The sequence below is a fragment of the Nomascus leucogenys genome, chromosome 11, assembly GCF_006542625.1.
Source record: "Nomascus leucogenys isolate Asia chromosome 11, Asia_NLE_v1, whole genome shotgun sequence".
Classification (NCBI taxonomy): domain Eukaryota; kingdom Metazoa; phylum Chordata; class Mammalia; order Primates; family Hylobatidae; genus Nomascus; species Nomascus leucogenys.
The window spans coordinates 12,752,875-12,771,994 of record NC_044391.1 but is presented as its reverse complement, the minus strand read 5'-3'; the positions used below and the strand labels follow the sequence as shown (position 1 = coordinate 12,771,994).

The 19,120-nt window shown below is 35.1% G+C and overlaps 1 protein-coding gene across 4 annotated transcripts in view; it reads left to right on the top strand.

The window, feature by feature from the left end:
• Positions 1–19,120, top strand: part of CACNA2D1 (calcium voltage-gated channel auxiliary subunit alpha2delta 1) — a 504,363-nt gene that overhangs the window by 254,837 nt on the left and 230,406 nt on the right. For all 4 annotated transcript variants that reach the window (XM_030822006.1, XM_030822005.1, XM_030822007.1 and 1 more), the window contains one exon: positions 16,387–16,446. In XM_030822006.1, the coding sequence (XP_030677866.1) occupies positions 16,387–16,446 (60 nt within the window). The remainder of the gene's footprint in view (positions 1–16,386; positions 16,447–19,120) is intronic.

Below are 19,120 nucleotides of genomic sequence, written 5' to 3'. Positions count from 1 at the left end.
ACCATAAACTTGTGACAATATTTTACATTGTTATCATTATCTTTTAGAAAAAGGTATGGCTTAGAGATTATATGTAATGAGTGGAAAGCCACATTCAGAATTCAAATCTGTGTGTAAATCCGCAGTGCCTCTTTCTTGGACATATCATACTATCATATATTATAGATCTATACATGTTTGCTATTATAATTGCTACTAGATTGCTTTTCCAGAAATCCTCCATTCTATTTCTTTTGTCCTAACGTGTTTCATCCATGTTACCTAGCTAGGTGATAAAATAGTGTATAATAAACTTTTAAAAGCTGTTTACCTAAAAATATTTCTTTGAGACTATCTCTATACATGGTAATGCCCTCATACCTCAGTCAGGTCTAGGGTGTTTCTCAGCCTTCTATGGATGGTTTGTGCCCCCATAATGCCAATGGCAGGAAGTAAATACCCTACAACCTTCACTGTGCTCTGTAACATACATCGAAGTATCATTTCCTTGTGATTTTAGTCCTTTACAAAGATTTTGGTGAAATAACTTCTACTGTTTTCTTTTAAGAGTCCTTGAGGTCTGGGATAAAGACATTCAGGGGGCATATTTAAGAGGTTTCACTCAGAATTAACCTTGTCCACCTTCCCCAAATCTGGCCCACCTTTCTCTTTCTCTCTTTTCTTCTTTTTTCTTTTCTTTTCTTTTCTTTTCTCTTCTCTTTTTCCTTCCTTCCTTCCTTCCTTCCTTCCTTCCTTCCTTCCTTCCTTCCCTCTCTCTCTTTCTTTCCTCCCTCCCTCCCTCCCTGCCTCCCTTCCTTCCTTCCTTGTTTCTCTCTCTCTCTCTTTTTTTTTTTTTTTTGATGGAGTTTCGCTCTTGTCACCTAGGCTGGAGTGCAGTGGCGTGAACTCGGTCCACTGCAAACTCCAGCTCCCGGGTTCAAGCAGTTCTCCTGCCTCAGCCTCCCGAGTAGCTGGGCTTACAGGTGTGTACCACCATGCCCAGCTAATTTTTGTATTATTAGTAGAGATGGCGTTTCACCATGTTGGTCAGGCTGGTCTTGAACTCCTGACCTCAGGTGATCCACCTGCCTCGGCCTCCCAAAGTGCTGGGACTACAGGTGTGAGCCACCATGCCTGCTGTGGCCCGTTTCTTTAAATCAAATGTGTTTGCCTGTATTTTGCCTTTCTTTAGTATAAATTAGTTTCTTGAATGCATGGAGATACCCTGGATAAATATTAATAAATCTCTTAAAAGAACATCTCATTTGCTCTTCCAAACTTTCATGTAGTGAATACAGTCTATATGTTCAAAGTAAGCACTGTCCTTGCCCTTCACTTGCCTTTTAAATAATAGACATCATGAAATTCTCCAGAAGAACTAACAGTTAGTTGAGTTTCTGAGGAGAAATTCCTACCCTTACACTGCACTTTTGGTTTCTTCTTCTTCTTCTTCTTCGTCTTCGTCTTCGTCTTCTTCTTCTTCTTCGTCTTCTTCTTCTTCTTCTATCTGACCCTTCGTTCCATTGTTGATATTTATTATTCTTATTGATAATAACACTGCTCCTTTTGAGTTATCGGGGTGGGTACTGTTTATATAGCTTTCTGCTACACAGCCGTACCTCCATTTGGCCTAATGTTCCAACCTGTGAATTCTGCAGCCAAGTGGTGGAATGCAGTGGGATATGGAGGAAAAAAAATATCAGATGTAAAAGGATGCTACTAATTTAGAAAATGAATACAAAGTTAAATAAAGGCTGAGGGAGACTTTTTTTCAAATGCTTAACTGGTTATTTGACACATATCCATAGATATGCTCTACTGTATGTAGAATGAGAAGAAATTACCCCTATTCATAGTTTGTCTCCTATTTACGTGATGTTGAGAGCAAGTTGTATAACTTCTTTCATCAGGTAGGGTAGAGACAAGGAGTCTGGAATAGGTAGCCTCTATTTAAATTCCAGCTGGTCCACCATTTAGCTGATGACTTAAGGGAGCTCAAGCTCGATAACATCTGTTTATTCCTCTGTAAAATGGAACTAATGGGAGTATGTACTAAGTTTGTAGGAAATACAGATAATTTCTGTAAAGTGCTTGGTAAAGAGTAAGTAGTGAAAAGATATCAGCCCTTCGTTATTTCTCATTATGATGTTCAACTGAGATACCATATGTAAAAGAAATTTCATAAACTGTAAAACATACACATTTTAACCATCATTATTCTTAATAACATGATGTATACTGTATAATGAATATAATTTTAATTTTTCTTAAAAAGGAAAAGAAGCCTTCTTGAACTTTGTACTTGAGACCTGAGAGCTTAAAATTTGTCACCGCTTAGAAGTTTTATATCTAAGAAATGTGAGCGGAAAATTACAGAATAATAGTATGAGAATTATTAAAAGAATCTTTGATAATGTCAGTTACTGGAACTTTTACCGAAATCATTAAAACTCACTTAAGAACAAGAGAAATAATAATAGTATTACTCAAATTAAAATAAAAACTAAAGAGCTACTGAATATTTTACAGCATTAAAAAAATCATGTTCTCTAGAAAAAGGGGAAAACAGAGGTGGCATATTTTTTTCAGATTATTAGTGGATGATGTTTCTGCCATTTAAGAAACCTAGCAAATTTATATTTTACGAATTTGATTGATTGATTTACACATCATAGTAATTTTCAAACTCCTAGGAGGAAAGATTATAATGTGAGAGGGGCATATAGTACACACTTTGCCACAGAATGTGATACATCCACCCCCGCCCCCGTGTATTAACCAAAAAAAAAAAGAGGAAAGCGATGTTTCCATAGCAACGTTAGCAAAACAGAAAATTTGCCTACCATCTAAGATCACACTTTCAATTTTTTTTTAAAAAAAAAACCATCCAACTTACTGAATTGGCAGCCTGTGCAAGTTAATTAAACTCAAAAGTAAATTATTTAAAGGTAAATTATTTAAAGGTAAAAGGAAATTAATGTAGCAAGTCAGGAATGAGAAATAGTTTACCACCAGTCAAAGAATAGCCTGAGATAACTGGAAATGAATCCCCTTTGATATAAGAAGAGTCAGAGTGTGGGTGGTGGGAGGAGCAGAGCTGGAGATGACGAATCATTATTGTAAAATTAAAAGGACTGGAGGTGGTTCAGCAGATAGAATCTGACACAATCTTGGGAGCGTAACGTGCGTTGACCACAGTCATACATACCTATTTGATTAGACCTTCCGTAAAATAAAAGAACCCTGTCCTCCTTTTCCTCCTTCTTCATTCATAATAGCTAATGTTGAATAAGATGTCACTACTCTGTTTTGCAAAAATCTCTTTTTTTTTGCAATATTTTTCTCAATTTTTTATAAAAATTCCTAAAAAATTCTGTGAAATGGGTATTTGTCTCCATTTTATAGAAGAAGAACCAGAAGTTCAGAGAAATTTTAAAAACTGTCCTCTGCCCATATTTTCAGTCAGTATGTGTTTTATGGTTTCTTGTATTCTTGATTGCACAAAATTTTAACTAAAAATAAAAACCAACTTGAGAATTATATTCAGAATAACTGAAGTGAACACTTGATGATATTTTTAGTTACCATGTATCATTGGGACATTACTGCATTTTCTATTTCTTTAAATTTATGTGTAGTATCTGCCCATCTTAAATACCTATTTAAGACCAGTTTGGGGGCAGTGTAGGATAATGGATATCCCTCTGCCAGCTGATTTGGAAAGTTAATCATTCAGGCTGTTTTAAAACTTTTGGATTATGACAAGGTCAATATAATGATAAACACTTTAGGGATTATAAAATGTTGAAAAATACATGAGAAAAGTGATGGTCCTTACGGATAAAATAAACCTTTTAAGTTAGTTTTCACTATGCAGATCAAAACAAGTTTTGTTGATTTTATCTACCCTTCCTGCGCATCACTTTTTTTTTTTTTTTTTTTTTTTTTTTGTAAGATGGAGTCTCACACTGCCGCCTGGGCTGGAGTGCAATGGTACAATCTTGGCTCACTGCCTCCTCCGCCTCCCAGGTTCACGTGATTCTCCTGCCTCAGCCTTCTGAGTAGCTGGGATTATGGGAGCACACCACCACACCCTGCTAATTTTTTGTATTTTTAGTAGAGACAGGGTTTCACTATGTTGGCCAGACGGGTCTTGAACTCCTGACTTCGTGATCCGCCCTCCTCATCCTCCCAAAGTGCTGGGATTACAGGTGGGACCCACGGTACCTGGGCAATCAATTTTTATTCATCTCATTTCATATATGCATATGCAAGCTTATGCATGTATATGTGAATGAAAAGATTTGTAATTAAAGTATGTTCTTTTGTCAGATGTATATTAAATTTTTGTATTCTTATCTCCAATTAAATTCTTTGAAGAGAGTTGTTTTTTAGATTTACCTTTTGTTCCTTCTTAAAATTAAAAAAAAAAATGCAGAAAGAAGTACCAAAAATAATTTTCAAAGGTACTTCTTACCCTATTATACTACATTTTACAGTTTTTTGTTCATTATGTCAATTTAGATCATGTCCAGTTACATTTTGTTTTTGTTATTTTTGGTAGAATAATGAGACCCACATGAACTTTGATATATTTCTAGACTTTTGTAAAGACAGAACCTTATATGCAACAATCTGATAGTGAGATGGGGCCTTTCCATATCTTTTTCCTTTTTAAAGTGGTTGTGTAGTTTAATTCTTTTGCCTAATTCCTACAGAGATTTGATAATTTTCTTATGAGTATAGCAGTTTTCTTCCTTCTACCTTTTATAAACTTTAATGCATTTGGTAACCAGAATACTAAAATGAAATGAAATCCTGAAGCCTACACAAATTCCTGCAAATTGTGAGTAGTGGCCTCACAAGGACAAGCAAGTTTGAGCATCCTGCATCCAAGAAAGAAAGGAAAGAAGGAAGGGAAAGGAGAATTATAAAGACTATACATATGAAGCAGTGTGTTACAACAGTACATTTCAAAGAAAAAAAATTAGAAAAGATAATTTGAGACAATTACAAAATGAAATTTTGTTATGCAAATTAATAAATTTTAGGACATTTTATTGAGGATTTAATAACATTTCCAATATACGTTTGATTGTAATAATATGTTATGCTGTCACTTTACATATTTTGTCTAAAAAGCAAATATCATTTTTCCTTTTTATTTTACTGTTTTCACATTAAAGTGAATTGACTCAAAGTTCATCAAATTACAATAATCACTAAGAGTAAGAATAAATTACGATTTAATTTCTGAATTGGTATCGTTCCAGTGACTTCTGTTTCATTTACAAGGTTTATTTTTGCAAAAGAGCTTTAGAACACGTAAGTTGTAGTTGCTGTTTTAATTCCCTCAGATATGAGAGCTTGCTTTTTTAAGATCATCTAAAACTTATCCTTTGAACAATGCTGTGAAGTTTTCTTTTAGAGCAGTGCTTCTCAAACTTCAGTGCACATTAGAATAACCTGGATGTTTGTTAAACTATAGATGCACAGGACCCACTCCAGTAGTTTCTCATTCAGTAGACCTAGGGAGAGATTTGAGAATTTGCATGTCTAACAAGTTTCAGGTGATGCTGCCCCAGCGGGTCTGGGCACACTTTTTGAGAAGTACTGTTCTAAAGGCATTGTGACTCTTAAGGTCCAAAATGCAGAGTCACTAAAGAACTGCTGAAGACAAAATAAAGATGACACTAGTTAAATGATAGTGAGAGTCTGAAGCCAGAGAGATGGATCAGTGAACATTTTGACATGCTGGCTCAGTCAGACATGGTGTGTCATAAATTTGTTTAATATAGTTACTGCCTTGGCATCCATTTTTTAGGCCTGACATTAGTTGTTTCAAACCCAGTAATATCCCATCACTTTCGGCCTAGTTAAAACTTCTCCTGCCCTCGTAGTTGTTTTTGATATGACCCTCTTGTTTCTCATCTCACTGATGCAAAAAAAAAAAAAAAAAAAAAAAAAAAAAAAAAAAAATCCTACATGCCCCACAGCTGCTGACCATGATAAACCTAATGGTCAACACCAGAGTTACATAAATAAATTCCCCCTTCTGGCGTGTTTTCTTCAAACTAGCCAATCCGCAACACCTGCGAGAAAGCCTGAGCACCTTAAGAAAGGCATAGTCCCAGAGCTCCTCCTCACTGTCTCTGCCTGTCTCTGTCTCTATTTCTCTCTGTCCCTCTTCCCCCCACCTGCCACCTGCTGGCTGAGCTCCCTGTCACCTCTAGACTTCCCATTGGCCTCCTGTTGACACCCCCAAGCTCTCTGGGATCTGTAAGTAATGCGTTCCTTCTGTTTTATGCATTTTAGTTTCACCTCCACATTGTGTCTTACCCGTCCCATAGGCCTAATTTCTCCTCGCAACCCACCCCCTCATCAGGGCTCTCCTAGAGAGTGGCTTTCTTGCTCTCTGGCCACTCTCAATAGAGTTCTCAAGACCAAATTAGAAAGAAACTGTAACAACAAAAATCACAACATGGGTGTCAAGAAATGTAAAGGGTCTGAGATTTTGCCCTAATTGCAAGCTAACAAGCTAACCGACCACAATTTCATAGATGCAGGAGACTCCCTAATTCAGACACAGTGGACCTTATGCCTCATGGCAAGGTAGGCAGCATGAGCTTTGTGTTCGCATCAGTATCTCTGGACTCTCAAACCCAGTGAGGTTGCCGCTGAGTGGCCCAAGGGCATATGGTGTATGCAATGGTATGTGTTACAGCTGATGAACCCTGAGCTTGGGAAATCCCAGTCGTTTAAACGGGTCTTCCAGGACACTGCACTTGCCCCAGAGGGTCACTTTTATTTTTCTGGGCAACAAACAAATCTGCCCCCTCGCTCTCGAGGGAGACACTATCTCTAATATTCCAAGGCTGTTTGCTATGGATTCTTGAAAAACTAGTCTCTCTTTGCCTCTGTTCATGTGACATGCAGAAACGTGAGGCACCCAAGGAGAAATTTCTCTCAACATGGTGATTGAAATTGGGACTAATTCAGAGGACTAATATAGTCAAAACAATTCTGAGGTTTCTAGTCTCAGCGAAGGTATGCCCTTTGCAATAACTTTATTATGGAAAGAATTTAAGATGGCTTTTTTTTTCTCTCAGGTGTATGTAATGTTTTTGGTGATAATTTTAAGAATTCAGTTTATTGACTTTATGATGAGTCTAACTTCTCTACCTTAGTTTTTAATATAGAATAGATTCTATTTATTGAATACTAAGTACATATTTACCCCTTATAATACAAAATGATATATGCACTACTAAAATTCTCATTTTATAGTTGAGAAATTGTGGTAAAAGTTATTAATATGCTGCTGGTCATAAGTGGCAGAGCTGTTTTTACTGTATTATGCTTCCTTAGTTATTCATGGTAGTAAAAAATAATTGCTAGATATGTAAAGGAGCGGTCACATGGGACATAAAACAACCAATTTAGGGCAACTTAGGTTGGTGTTTATTTGTAGGCTATTTGGTTGTTATGCAAAGTGATTGAAGGCCTTTGGAATTTGTGTGACATACCAGAATGCAGTTCTCAAGCTGAGGAGATATTTGCATTCTCTGAGTGGATGATCTCCTAATATAAATAGTTTGATGTTGTGACTTAATTTTGTGGGATTTTAGACTAGAGTATCAGCAGGACTATAGTATTAGGAATGGTCCTCTTCTTTGTTTGTTTTTTTTTCCTCTCCACAGTCCATTTTCTCTCCCTTCTCCACACTGATTCCTTCCTGGGTTTTTGAATCTGCAGCAGTCAACATGTAGAGAATAAGGTAACTGACAGTATCTAAAATTCTAAGACCCCAGAGTGGAATTACATGGATTAGTGTGTATCCTTGCCACTTCCCTAGCCATATTCTACTACTTTTTAAGTGACAGGTAGTGTTGAGTTAATCTAGCAATTTTTAAGAATTAGGTGGTGATGTATGCTTGTCACGTAGGAGGACAGCTTTTGTGGCCAGAACGTCACAGAATGTCTAAGTGTTATAATACTGAATGACGATGACTTGGTGAACATAGTTATAAATGTTGATACAACCTTGAAAAGGCTTGGAAATGATTGTTTCCACATTTCCATACACACTTACTGAGTGCCTACACTCTGCTGCACATTGTATAAGATACTGGAGGTGCGCAGATGTGAAAGAACTGCTTCCTGCACTGAGTGAACTCAGATTTAGTGATTTAGAGGGAGAGCGAATTGAGTATAGCCTGATAGACCATGATAGCATAAAGTTATGGAACTAGTGAAGGGCATGGACTATTTTGTTGTCTTAGGATAATTATATTGCTATTTAGAACAGTTCTTCTTAAAAAGTAACTCAATCCATATGTCTAATAGCTCTAAAATATTACCCTCTAGAAGAGTGTTTTCAAGGTTTATCTACGGAAAAGGTGTAACATATTAAACATGTAGATTTTCAGGAATGACACCAGCTATAGAATCAGAATCTTTGGATGATGGTGGGATTGGAGGGGTTTTCATGAGGTCCAGGTTTGTTGAACAAGTTCAACACGTAATTCATTGCAGGTGGCAAAACGTAGAGCTGCAAATTATATTCACTTGGACAACCTTTTATTTTATTTTGCGCTGTAGATCCAAAAGAAGGTATGATAATAGTTGTGTATTATTTATTTTCATACTGCTAAAAGGAGTTTTGTTCTCACCAGATGATATCTCCCTTACCCTGCCTTCTGTATTTCAAGGGTCTGCCAATTTATTTGGAACTAATTACATCTCTGAAGATTAGACTTGAAGCTTTGTGGTTAATTTTAAAGTATTTCATGAATATGGCAGATGAGGTTGAAATCTATAGGACACACTCCAGAAGCTATGAGGCGAAAGTTTTATTTTTCACTTGGCCACAGATAGAAAAATAAATGATGACTGGTTTGATTTCAGCAACTTTTATTTATGTTTTGCATATATTACACTCCCTTAAAGCTTAGGCTAGAAAGAGAAATTGTATTTGTATTATGAGATTTTTGTTTCCCATAATCTGGCATGAAATCAATTGTAAGAAAATGACAGCTATCAACAAGAGTTTATCTGTATCCTTACATTATACCTTGTACATTATAAGATTTATCTGTAATGTGGCTGCAAAAATTTTTTAGGCAAGCATAAGCAAAACATAAAAACAGTGTTTAGTCATCTTTATAAGGATGGGCTTGCTAACCTATAGCACAATAGTGAGAGGGGATCAACATGTCTTTGGTTAAGTTGCCTTGCTTAAGTGATGATGATTTAGAATCTTTCAAACTGCATCATGAGTGCCTGTGAAGAAAGACTGATGGTCTCTTGATGGAGTGAAGGAATGGGTAGGTTTGTATTAAGAAATAATTCCTATTCTATATTCTGTTAGTAAATATGCAATTGATGTATAAAATTTTGATGCTGAAAAAAATCTTAGAAATGGCTCCAGTTTAGTTTCCCTGAGGGGTTTTGTCCTCCTCCAGATATTATCTTAACTTTCCAAAAGCTTCAGCAAATAATTTCACATACACCATTGATTGCAATTTGTTTGTTCAATCCAAACCTTGAAAGGGTGATGGGTTTCTTCTTAGATAAATCATTCCTCATGAAACTTGTGGGATTTCTCTTTGCATGTAGCCTATTAGCAAGGAGAATCAACAATATCAATATCAGATGATATTTACATATTTTTTTAAAAATACACTTCCAACCAATGCCTAAGGTTATAGATCAATTTATTATGGTGATTGCTCTGTGTAGGGAAATTGATCAGAAGAGGTGAATAAGGTGAACTTCAAGGTGATTTGTAATACTTTTTTTCTTACATAAACAGTTATAAAGCAAATATAAAGATCAAGGTGAATTCTGGGGTGGTTGACTGTTTCTGTGCTTTTCAGTATTTTTAGCTTCCCCAATACCTTCCGCCCCCGCCCGCACCCTCCCCCGCCAAAAAAACAACAAAAAAAGTAGAGACCTGTAGCTAAATCTTGTCATTGGCTAATGACACTATTTTTAGGATCATTCCTGTTCTTTGAGATATTCGCATCATGATAGAAGCAGTACTTTAAAAATGTATTCTCCATGTGGCAGAGGCCACTGAAATAAAGTAAAGCGAGTAAAGCATGTATAGTTTAACTATTGAGAAAGCATCTGTAAAACACTGACCACATGATATTATGTGTGAGTGTATATGATGTGTATGGTATATGAATATAAGGTCCCTTTAGAAGCATAGTTGATAAAACTATGTTTTATATTTTTTATTCTGTAAACTTGCATATAATGAACCTTAGTAAATGTTTATTGAATAGAAGCAAACACACTAGGCTTCTTGTCCTACAAATAACTTTTCCCCCAGTCAGGGTATTTATCTAGTTGCTGCAATTATCAAATGTTGAAATGTACCAAAGTTAACTCATCCTGGTTAATTAATCTGTTTACATTTTATAACTTTTAATCCTCAAATCCCAGTTTCCAGCCTCGCTTCTTTAGCTAACAGAACCTTTTCAGAGTACTAATAATATTTCTTCATAGAAACATTTTTAACAATCTGTAAGTACAGCACATGTGATTTAAACATACAGAGCAATTTCTCTGCACATTAAGATTTTCCTAGTAAAATCCTTGTTCACTAGGATATAACAAAGTGTTAGAAGCCTTTGGTAGAATTCTGCTGAACATACATGTTTATATGAATTTAAACTGCATTGTTTCCCATTATCTGGTTAAGGTTATTGGAAAAAGAACATTTTACCTTTGAGTAAATATTCATGGAAGTATTATGCTGTTACGTCTGTTGAGGTCTTCAAGACTTCCTATCAGCATAAGAAATGCTGAAGAAATGTCACACCTTGCCTATACCCTTCCCTGCCCTTCAGAAAAAATAAGATGTCACAGCCAGAACACAATGATCTCTGCTTTCTTATTCTAAAGCAGAAAAAAATAAAATAAAATTGAACTTATTTTACTGAACTGAACTGTTGTATTCCCTGAATTGCATATGCTTTTGGTTACCCTATGGTTTTATAGACCAGGGCTTTTCTGCAGGGTTAAAAATACAGTGAAAACTTAAGGACCACTAAGAATTTTTTCATTTATTTCGCTCATCTTTACGTGTTGAAGAGGTCATCGGTGATTATAGTTCTGACATAGCCTATTCTATGGGTTCATGTTTGTCGGGTTCATATGGAAGCAAAACTTTACTGAGTTTGTATTATGCTAGATCTGTAGAATGCCAAGTAGAAAATGTAAGGTTAAGAAAATCCTAGATGCAAAATTGTTAGTTTTATTACCTAAAATTTTGTTGTCAATGAAAAGCAGCACCAGAATTGGAAACCAGATCTGTCTGATTTACAAGTGCATGTCCATTGTACCATAGATCCAAAGTAATTGATTGTATCTATAGGCTTTTCTTTCGAACACTGAAGTCTGTTCATTCACCTAAGTCTGCTATATTTTCGGTAGGTATTGTTAGAAGATTCAAATGATTATCCTGATCCTTTTGATATGCTAAGAACCTTTTGATGAAGATAGTAGGTGAAGCTCCTAGAGTGATAATTGAATTGTCAACATAGGTATAATACAATAATTTGCTAATCTTTATTGGGTGTTAACTGTTTGAAGATTAATAACATAACACATGCATATTTTATTTGGATTAGCTGTTGTAGATCTCTATTACCTTTTATTAAAAAGGAAAATCTTGACTTACATTAGCTGAAGAAATTGTTTTGAAATTTCGTGATAATTTGTTTAAATGGTGTCTGTAAGTCAAATCTTTGTATATAAACAAGAGTACCAACATTATGGGAGTGTAACTGAACTGTTATATGATCCCTGATGGTTTCTTTTTAAAACTATCAAAAGAAAATTTCTCATAATTTCAGAAAGCAAATTTTATCTTTAACTTACAATAAATTTGCAATCTAGGAAACAAGTTACTTACATGTTTGGAAAATAGTCTTTTTTTTGGGAAAATATATGTGGATATTGATTAGGATAGTAGAATTATATCTTTGTATACTGTAAAATACTGCTTTTATAGAAGTTTATATCACCTGACAGAATTCAACGCTAATGGAAAAGATGAAGATATGACAAAAAGTAAAGGTTGAGAATGAATAGATCTTCAAGGGAGCTGATCTTTCTCAGATCTGATAAAACCTCTTCATTCTCTATCCTTCTCCATGCAGACCACTGCATAGCAAAAGTGTTTTTACTGATTAGCAATAATCTCCCAGGATTTGAGGACAAGACCTGTAAAGATGGTTCCCAACTGAAATACGATTTTTGTTGTTGCTGCTGGCTTTGTTTTTCATTTTTTAGTAATTTCTAAAACTTTGCTTGGGATTTTTTTATTAACCTGAAATTGAATTCTACTAGTGTTTTGGTTTTGATATTAGTCTGTCTTCATATGTACTGTGATGAGTTTTATGGGAATCTAAAGAATGGTCTTGTGGAAGGAGCATAAGCTTTGGAATCAGAAAGTCTGGGGTCAAGTCTATTTTGTTATAGTTGTAAGTCCTTAAAACCTTTACAGTGATTTTCTATTTTAAATGTTCAAACCAATAGGTAGGTAGGGATGTATACATTCTTAACACATCTATTACTTTGTATAAATACTTATTTGATATCCAAAGGATTTTCATATATACATGTGGTATGTCATTTACAATAAAGCCATTTAATAAACCTTGCTGAATATCTTAATATTAGAATTCAGCTTCAAATTTTTCTCATAGGTATTCATTGTAATCCAGGTTTTTTATTTCTGTGTGGTGCTCAGTTTGGTTTTAAGGTCTGATTCTATATTATGCTGTGCCATAAATCAGAAAAATGTTTTTTTTTTCCCTGAAGTAAGTTACTGTTACAGGATATACTTATGTAGCCAACTATGGAAACAGGGATGTTCTATTGAGCAGATACTCACATTTTATTGGAAATTTTATGTCTCTTTTTAATTTTTTTTTTTTTTTTGAGACAGGGTCTTGCACTATAGCTCAGGCTGCAGTGCAGTGGTACCATCATAGATCACTGTAACTTTGAACTCCTGGATCCAAGTGACCCTCCTGCCTCAGCCCCCTGAGTAGCTGGGATGATAGGCATGTGCCACCATGCCTGGCTAATTGTGTTATTTTTTTAGAGACAGGATCTCACTATGCTGCCCAGGCTGGTCTTGAACTCCTGGCCTCAACAGATTTTCCCGCCCCCCCTTCCCAAAGTATTGGGATTACAGGCATGAGCCATGAGCCTGGCCTTTGACAGCCTTAACACAATTCACCGGTGCCATTTAATGGTAGCTCATTAGCTTTAAAAATAAAATGTCACTTGACCAAAACAGAAGTGAATTAAAGGCTTAAAGTGTCTAGAAGACATGTCTGTTTTCTATAAGTAATGACCGGCTGGTTTTTTGCTGCAAGAAATAGCACCACCCATTGACTGTTGACTCTAGTCCCAAGATAGAATGAGTATCTAAAGTTTAGTATTATATGCTTTGTCATGAAATTTGCTAGGTAAAAATATTTATTAATTTCTTCATGAACAAAGAAATTAACAGGAGTAGAGTTTTCATGATTACATATTTCTAAAATTCCAACCTGGGGATATGAAATTTAGCAACTTTCAAGCTTCAGACCAGCCTTTTAAAATATATAACTTCTTTGGTATACATAACTTCATGCCTTTCTTTATTTTTCTAAAAACTTTTTCAGAGTCTCGCAATACAGGGCATTTACTTTATAAAATTAGTGTTCAAAATACATATAAATAAAGCTGATTTGGACTCTCTTCCTCCTAGGGAATTGTGTTATAGTTTGTTGCCACTATTACTCTGTTTCTCTGGAAATAGTTAACTGTGATGATTACTATCACTATAACTTAGTAAACATGGATTATATTCAAGTCATAAGCCACGTGATTCTGGGTCAGATCAGTTGAATTGCACTTTCTCATGCACTCCCAAGGAGGAAAGATCTGGTAGAGTTACAGCTGGTACCTTGGAAACTGCATAGTCCTGTGGGTGAATGCTCACTAGTGTGTTTTGTTTGCTGAAATAGGATCCTCCTGTGTATTCTGAAGAAAAATCTTAATATTCTTCTCCAAGACACAAAGACATTTTAGAGTTCTGATGTTTCTTAATCTAAAAAGGTTTAGTATTTTATGCAGAATTTTAAGTTCCAGAATTTTTTTTTTTTTTTGCCCATACATGTAAAAGTTTAGTTACTATTATTATACTGCTTTTTTAAAAAAAAAAAATGGGTGAAGATTTACATTGCGGATTTTGTCAAGGGCATGTCTTTGGCCGGGCAGGATGGCTCATGCCTGCAATACCAGCATTTTGGGAGGCTGAGATAGGAGGATAATTTGAGGCTAGGAGTTTCAGACCCCATCTTTCCAAAAAAAAAAAAAAAAAGCCGGGTTTCTTGATGCACACCTGTAGTCCCAGCTACTTAGGAGGCTGAAGTGGGAGGATCACTTGATCCAAGGAGGTCAAGGCTGCAGGGTTGCAGTGAGCTATGATTGTACCACTGTACTCCAGGCTGGGAGACAGAGTGAGACCCTATATCAAAACAAAGAAAAAAAGAAAAAGCCTTCGTGCTTATTTTCTCATTCTGTCTTCTCTTTTCCTTATCTTCCCATACTGAAGTGTTCCTATAAAAGAGTTGCTTCCATTTCCATTCCTTTTGCCATTTTATTCATTTTTTGCTTCATTTTTCATTTGAAGTTGAGTTTCTAAAAGTATTATGATGCAGTGTTCCTGAAATGTATATGCTTGTCTTTTGGCTTTGCTGTTTAGTTTTTTGTTTTTGTAGGGAGAGGGAGCCGCCTTTTGGTTACTCTATGTGGTACAATTTCTAACATTTTCTAGCTTCTTATATACTCCATTTCTGCCTACTAGTGAAAAACAAAACCATTGTCCTTTTGGCACAGTATGGTAGATTTTCACTTAAATTTAGCTTTCAGACTCTTACATTGTGATCTCCCGCTAGGCAATATTATAGAGTCACTGATAAAACCTATGTAACAGCTTAGAAAAATGAATAGATTATAATAAATCACAGGGATAGAAGCCAATACATTAATATAAAAACTGATCTGGAAGGATGTTTATCCAGTGTAAACTGGACCTCCACAGGAAGAACTTATACTGAGGAATAGTTCATAGATCACAAACAGCATGAATCAATAAATGACTCAGATTTGTAATTTTTTAAACCTAACCTGATAATTTCTATACCTTAATAAGTGAGTTTAGTATATTTATTATATTTACTTTTCTGTTTGCTCAGTTTTATCACTATCTTCTAGCTGCATAAGGCAAACCACAAATAAACTCAACGCTGCACTATTTTCTCAAGGGGATCCAGGGAGAAAACAGAACCATTACTCTTTGAAGTTGATAGCTGACGTATGTATTGTTTACTCTGTGCCAGCCACTGTTCTAAGCACTTTGTAACTCATTTAGTCCTTCCAATAAGCCATGAGGCAGGCTTTCACATTATTCACATGAGAGAATGGGAGGAGAGTCTTAACTTTTCCCAAGGTTGCACAGCTAGTAGTTTGCAAGGGCTGGTATTCAAATCTAGGCAGTCGGGTCCCCCCAACTCTGTGTTCCTAACCATTAAATGTCACTGTCTTATGAAAGCCTATCACATGGAGAACATCATAGTGAAGTTGAAAAATACAAAGAGAAAAGTCTAAAAGCTACTGGAGTAGGGGAAAAAAGTTTATAAAAAGTGATTGGCAGGCTGACACTAGCAATGTCATCTCCCACTGAACTTAATGGAATAGCATTTCGAAAGTGCCATAGGAAAATAAATTGGCTTATAATTCTTAACTACTTTCGTATACACGATTGAAAGTGAAATAAAGCAATTTTCAGATGCACAAATCCTCTATCAAAGATTATCACTGAAAGAACTACTAAAGATGTACTTCATCAAAGGGGAAGTTATTTCAGCTTTTGTGGCTTTTGGTAAAAACTCAATATGCATTTAAGAAGGTGCCTAGTATATTGTTTAGTGCATATTAATCTCTCAATGTCATTTTTTAAGAGAAATGTATGCTCCAAAGGTATTTACTAAAAAGATTCTATGAAAATAAATATACTCGAGTTTTTTTCTAAAAACTGAAGTATTAGTCATTGAAAGAAAGCACTCATAGAGGACAATATAGCTGATGATGGCAGAGGTAACAAACTTAATGGTATTCAAGAATAGTATATTATTTATATTGCTGAAGAGTAAATATACATACATCAACTTTAGTAGGTTAGATTACTAAATGATTTAGAACTTATGAATCATAAATAAGGATCATCTTCTGCTTTTTATGTCCTCAAAATTGATTAGAAAGCCCAAGCATTTTATATAACAATTCCATATTATGTGGTCATTTGAATTCTAAGATTTATTGTTTGTTTTTCAGCGCCTGGCATTGGAAGCAGAGAAAGTTCAAGCAGCTCACCAGTGGAGGGAAGATTTTGCAGTAAGAACCCCTTTTAACTACTTGATTTAAGTAGCTTGACATATTGTGTATGGATGATTATGTTCATATAAAAATATATTTTAATGATGGAATCTTACGATGTTGTGGGATTAAAAATAACCATACTTGTTGCTTTTTAAAGAAATTGCTTTTGGGTAATCAGGGCCAATTAAGTTAGCCAAAATGTACTTTCTTATGTTCCATATTACCAAAAAAAAAAAAAAAAACCTTTAAAACCCTTGAAATGTTCTCCCATAATTAAAGGTACATTATTTATAAAATACATTAAAAATAGCATTAAATCTTAATATCTGAATAATTTTTGTCGATATTTTGAATATACAAGTTGAAAAAAGTTGCTTTGAGTTTGTAAGAAGCAGTATACATATTATAATCACCTTGATGGTGGGCAATACGATGAAAGTGAGAATGAATATATTCAGCTTCTTAAAATTTAATTTGCTTCACTTTAGCTAGAAGTAATCTCTCTTCTACTCTGGCCTACTTTGAGAAATGCCAGCTGACATTAGCGTTGCATGTTTTTTTTTTTCTTAATAAACTTGTTTTATGAACTAAGAGTTACTAGTTTATAGAAATAGCAGAAATTCTCCTTGTGATAAGGTCTGCATATCTGTCATTTATCCTCTTATAGCCAAGGGGCACAGTAAAAACAATATTTCCTTAATAATCAGAAAGTACTTCTGTTACATATTTGAGTGATTACAGTTGTAGTGAAAGAAAATCTGTATAATTTCTGATCACAGAAAACTTCCAGACAACTCATTTTGGGGATATAACCAACTGCCCTCTACCTTCCCACATTTAAAATAGGTTTAGAATGTGAGCGACGGCTTAATTGTACTCTTGGCAAAGCAAAAGTCTCAAATTTGAAGGTATGTAGTTGTGCTTCAGTAGACATAAACTGAGGTTTAGGAATTAGCACTTCTTTGTGTTTGTATGATTATGTTGAATATCAAAGGAAAATGCACTAAATGATATTTAATTCACTTATATAATAGTCTTCTATTCTTGATACTTGTGACATTATTTATTTTTACTGTTTATCACTAATTTATATATTTTAAACAGTCTACTAATGAGAGAGACTATTTGACAACTGCCAGTTTGTTTGATTCTCTACTGGCCTGATCATATCACTTAACTTGATTGGTATTATTGGCTTTGTCTACAACCTTTATCATACACAGGTTAATAAAGATCAATTTGCTATCCATGATCTACTAAGGAGAAAAATCAATGATCAAGCTAAAAACATAAGCTCCTAGAGCATCGAGCAAACTGTAAGCTCATCTAGTGAATGAAGGGGCTTACAATATACTTAGTTGCTTTTAGATAAAACTATCTTTTTTGTTTTTGCAAATAGGCAAAAAACAGCAAAACAAATCTAGCTAAATATATATTTGATTAACAACATTAAGTATAAATTACTCTTCCCTTATCTTCCACAACATAAAGCGTGCATGGTAAAAGCAGTGTAAAGTCATGATAGATGTATGGCTAGATCATGTATTCTGCCTAGCATAGATATAATACCCTTGGTGCTGTTTCAGATTGAATCTTCAGTAATTCGGAGAACTCAAAATGGGCACACAAAATCAGCCTCTGAAATATATAGATTACACATTCCCTGTTCAAAACACCCTTTTTCTTTGCATTAAAGTCATTTGGTAGTATTTTAAGTAGTCATTTATTAGTTGTATGTTGTTTTCACTTTTCTAAGGAACAATAATGTGGAAAAAAAAAACTTGGCAAGTAGGGTTGTAGTAATGCCTATATCGTTGTTGTTTGATTTAACTATTATTTATTAATTTCTAGACATAAGGTTTCATTTCCTAGATACATTGTGAACTCCTTAATACTGGGCTCATTAACACTAACATTTGGCAATGATTTTGTTTTCTATATTGAGGTAATGGGTGACCACAACACAAACACAACACAAAAACTCTCAATTCAAGTTTGCTATTACCATATTTTATTGAATGTAAATCATCAATTGTAAGGCACTTAGTCATTCTATTTATTTTACTTATTTCTAAGAAAAAGCCACTTGGCCAGGCATGGTGGCTCACACCTGTAATCCCAGCACTTTGGGAGGCCAAGGTGGGTGGATTACTTGAGGCCAGAAGTTCGAAACCAGCCTTGTCAACATGGAGAAACCCTATCTCCACTAAAAATACAAAACTTAGCTTTGCGTGGTGGTGCATGCCTGTAATCCCAGCTACCTGGTAGACTGAGGCAGGAGAATCACTTGAACCTGGGAGGTAGAGGGTGCAGTGAGCCAAGATCATGCCACTGCACCACTCCAGCCCGGGCAACAGAGAGAGACTCCATCTCCCCCCAGCCCCCACCAAAAAAGCCACTTAAATTATGATGCATCAGCAATTGTATGCTGTATTCTTAGAGATGTCAAAAAGTGAAAAAAATTATCTTGAAATGTAAGCCCTATTTTCTACTTTTTCGTCCCTATATCCAAGTAGCAGTACTGCTAAAGACTATTGTGCAAGAGGACAAATCAGTCCCACAATAATAAAAAAGCCATTACTAAATCTTCTATGGTGAAATAGAAAATGAATTGTTTGCCCAGTAAGTATTAGGAATTCTTAGCAAATAGTGGTCACCATGTGGGAGAATTCTTGAACAAATTATGTTC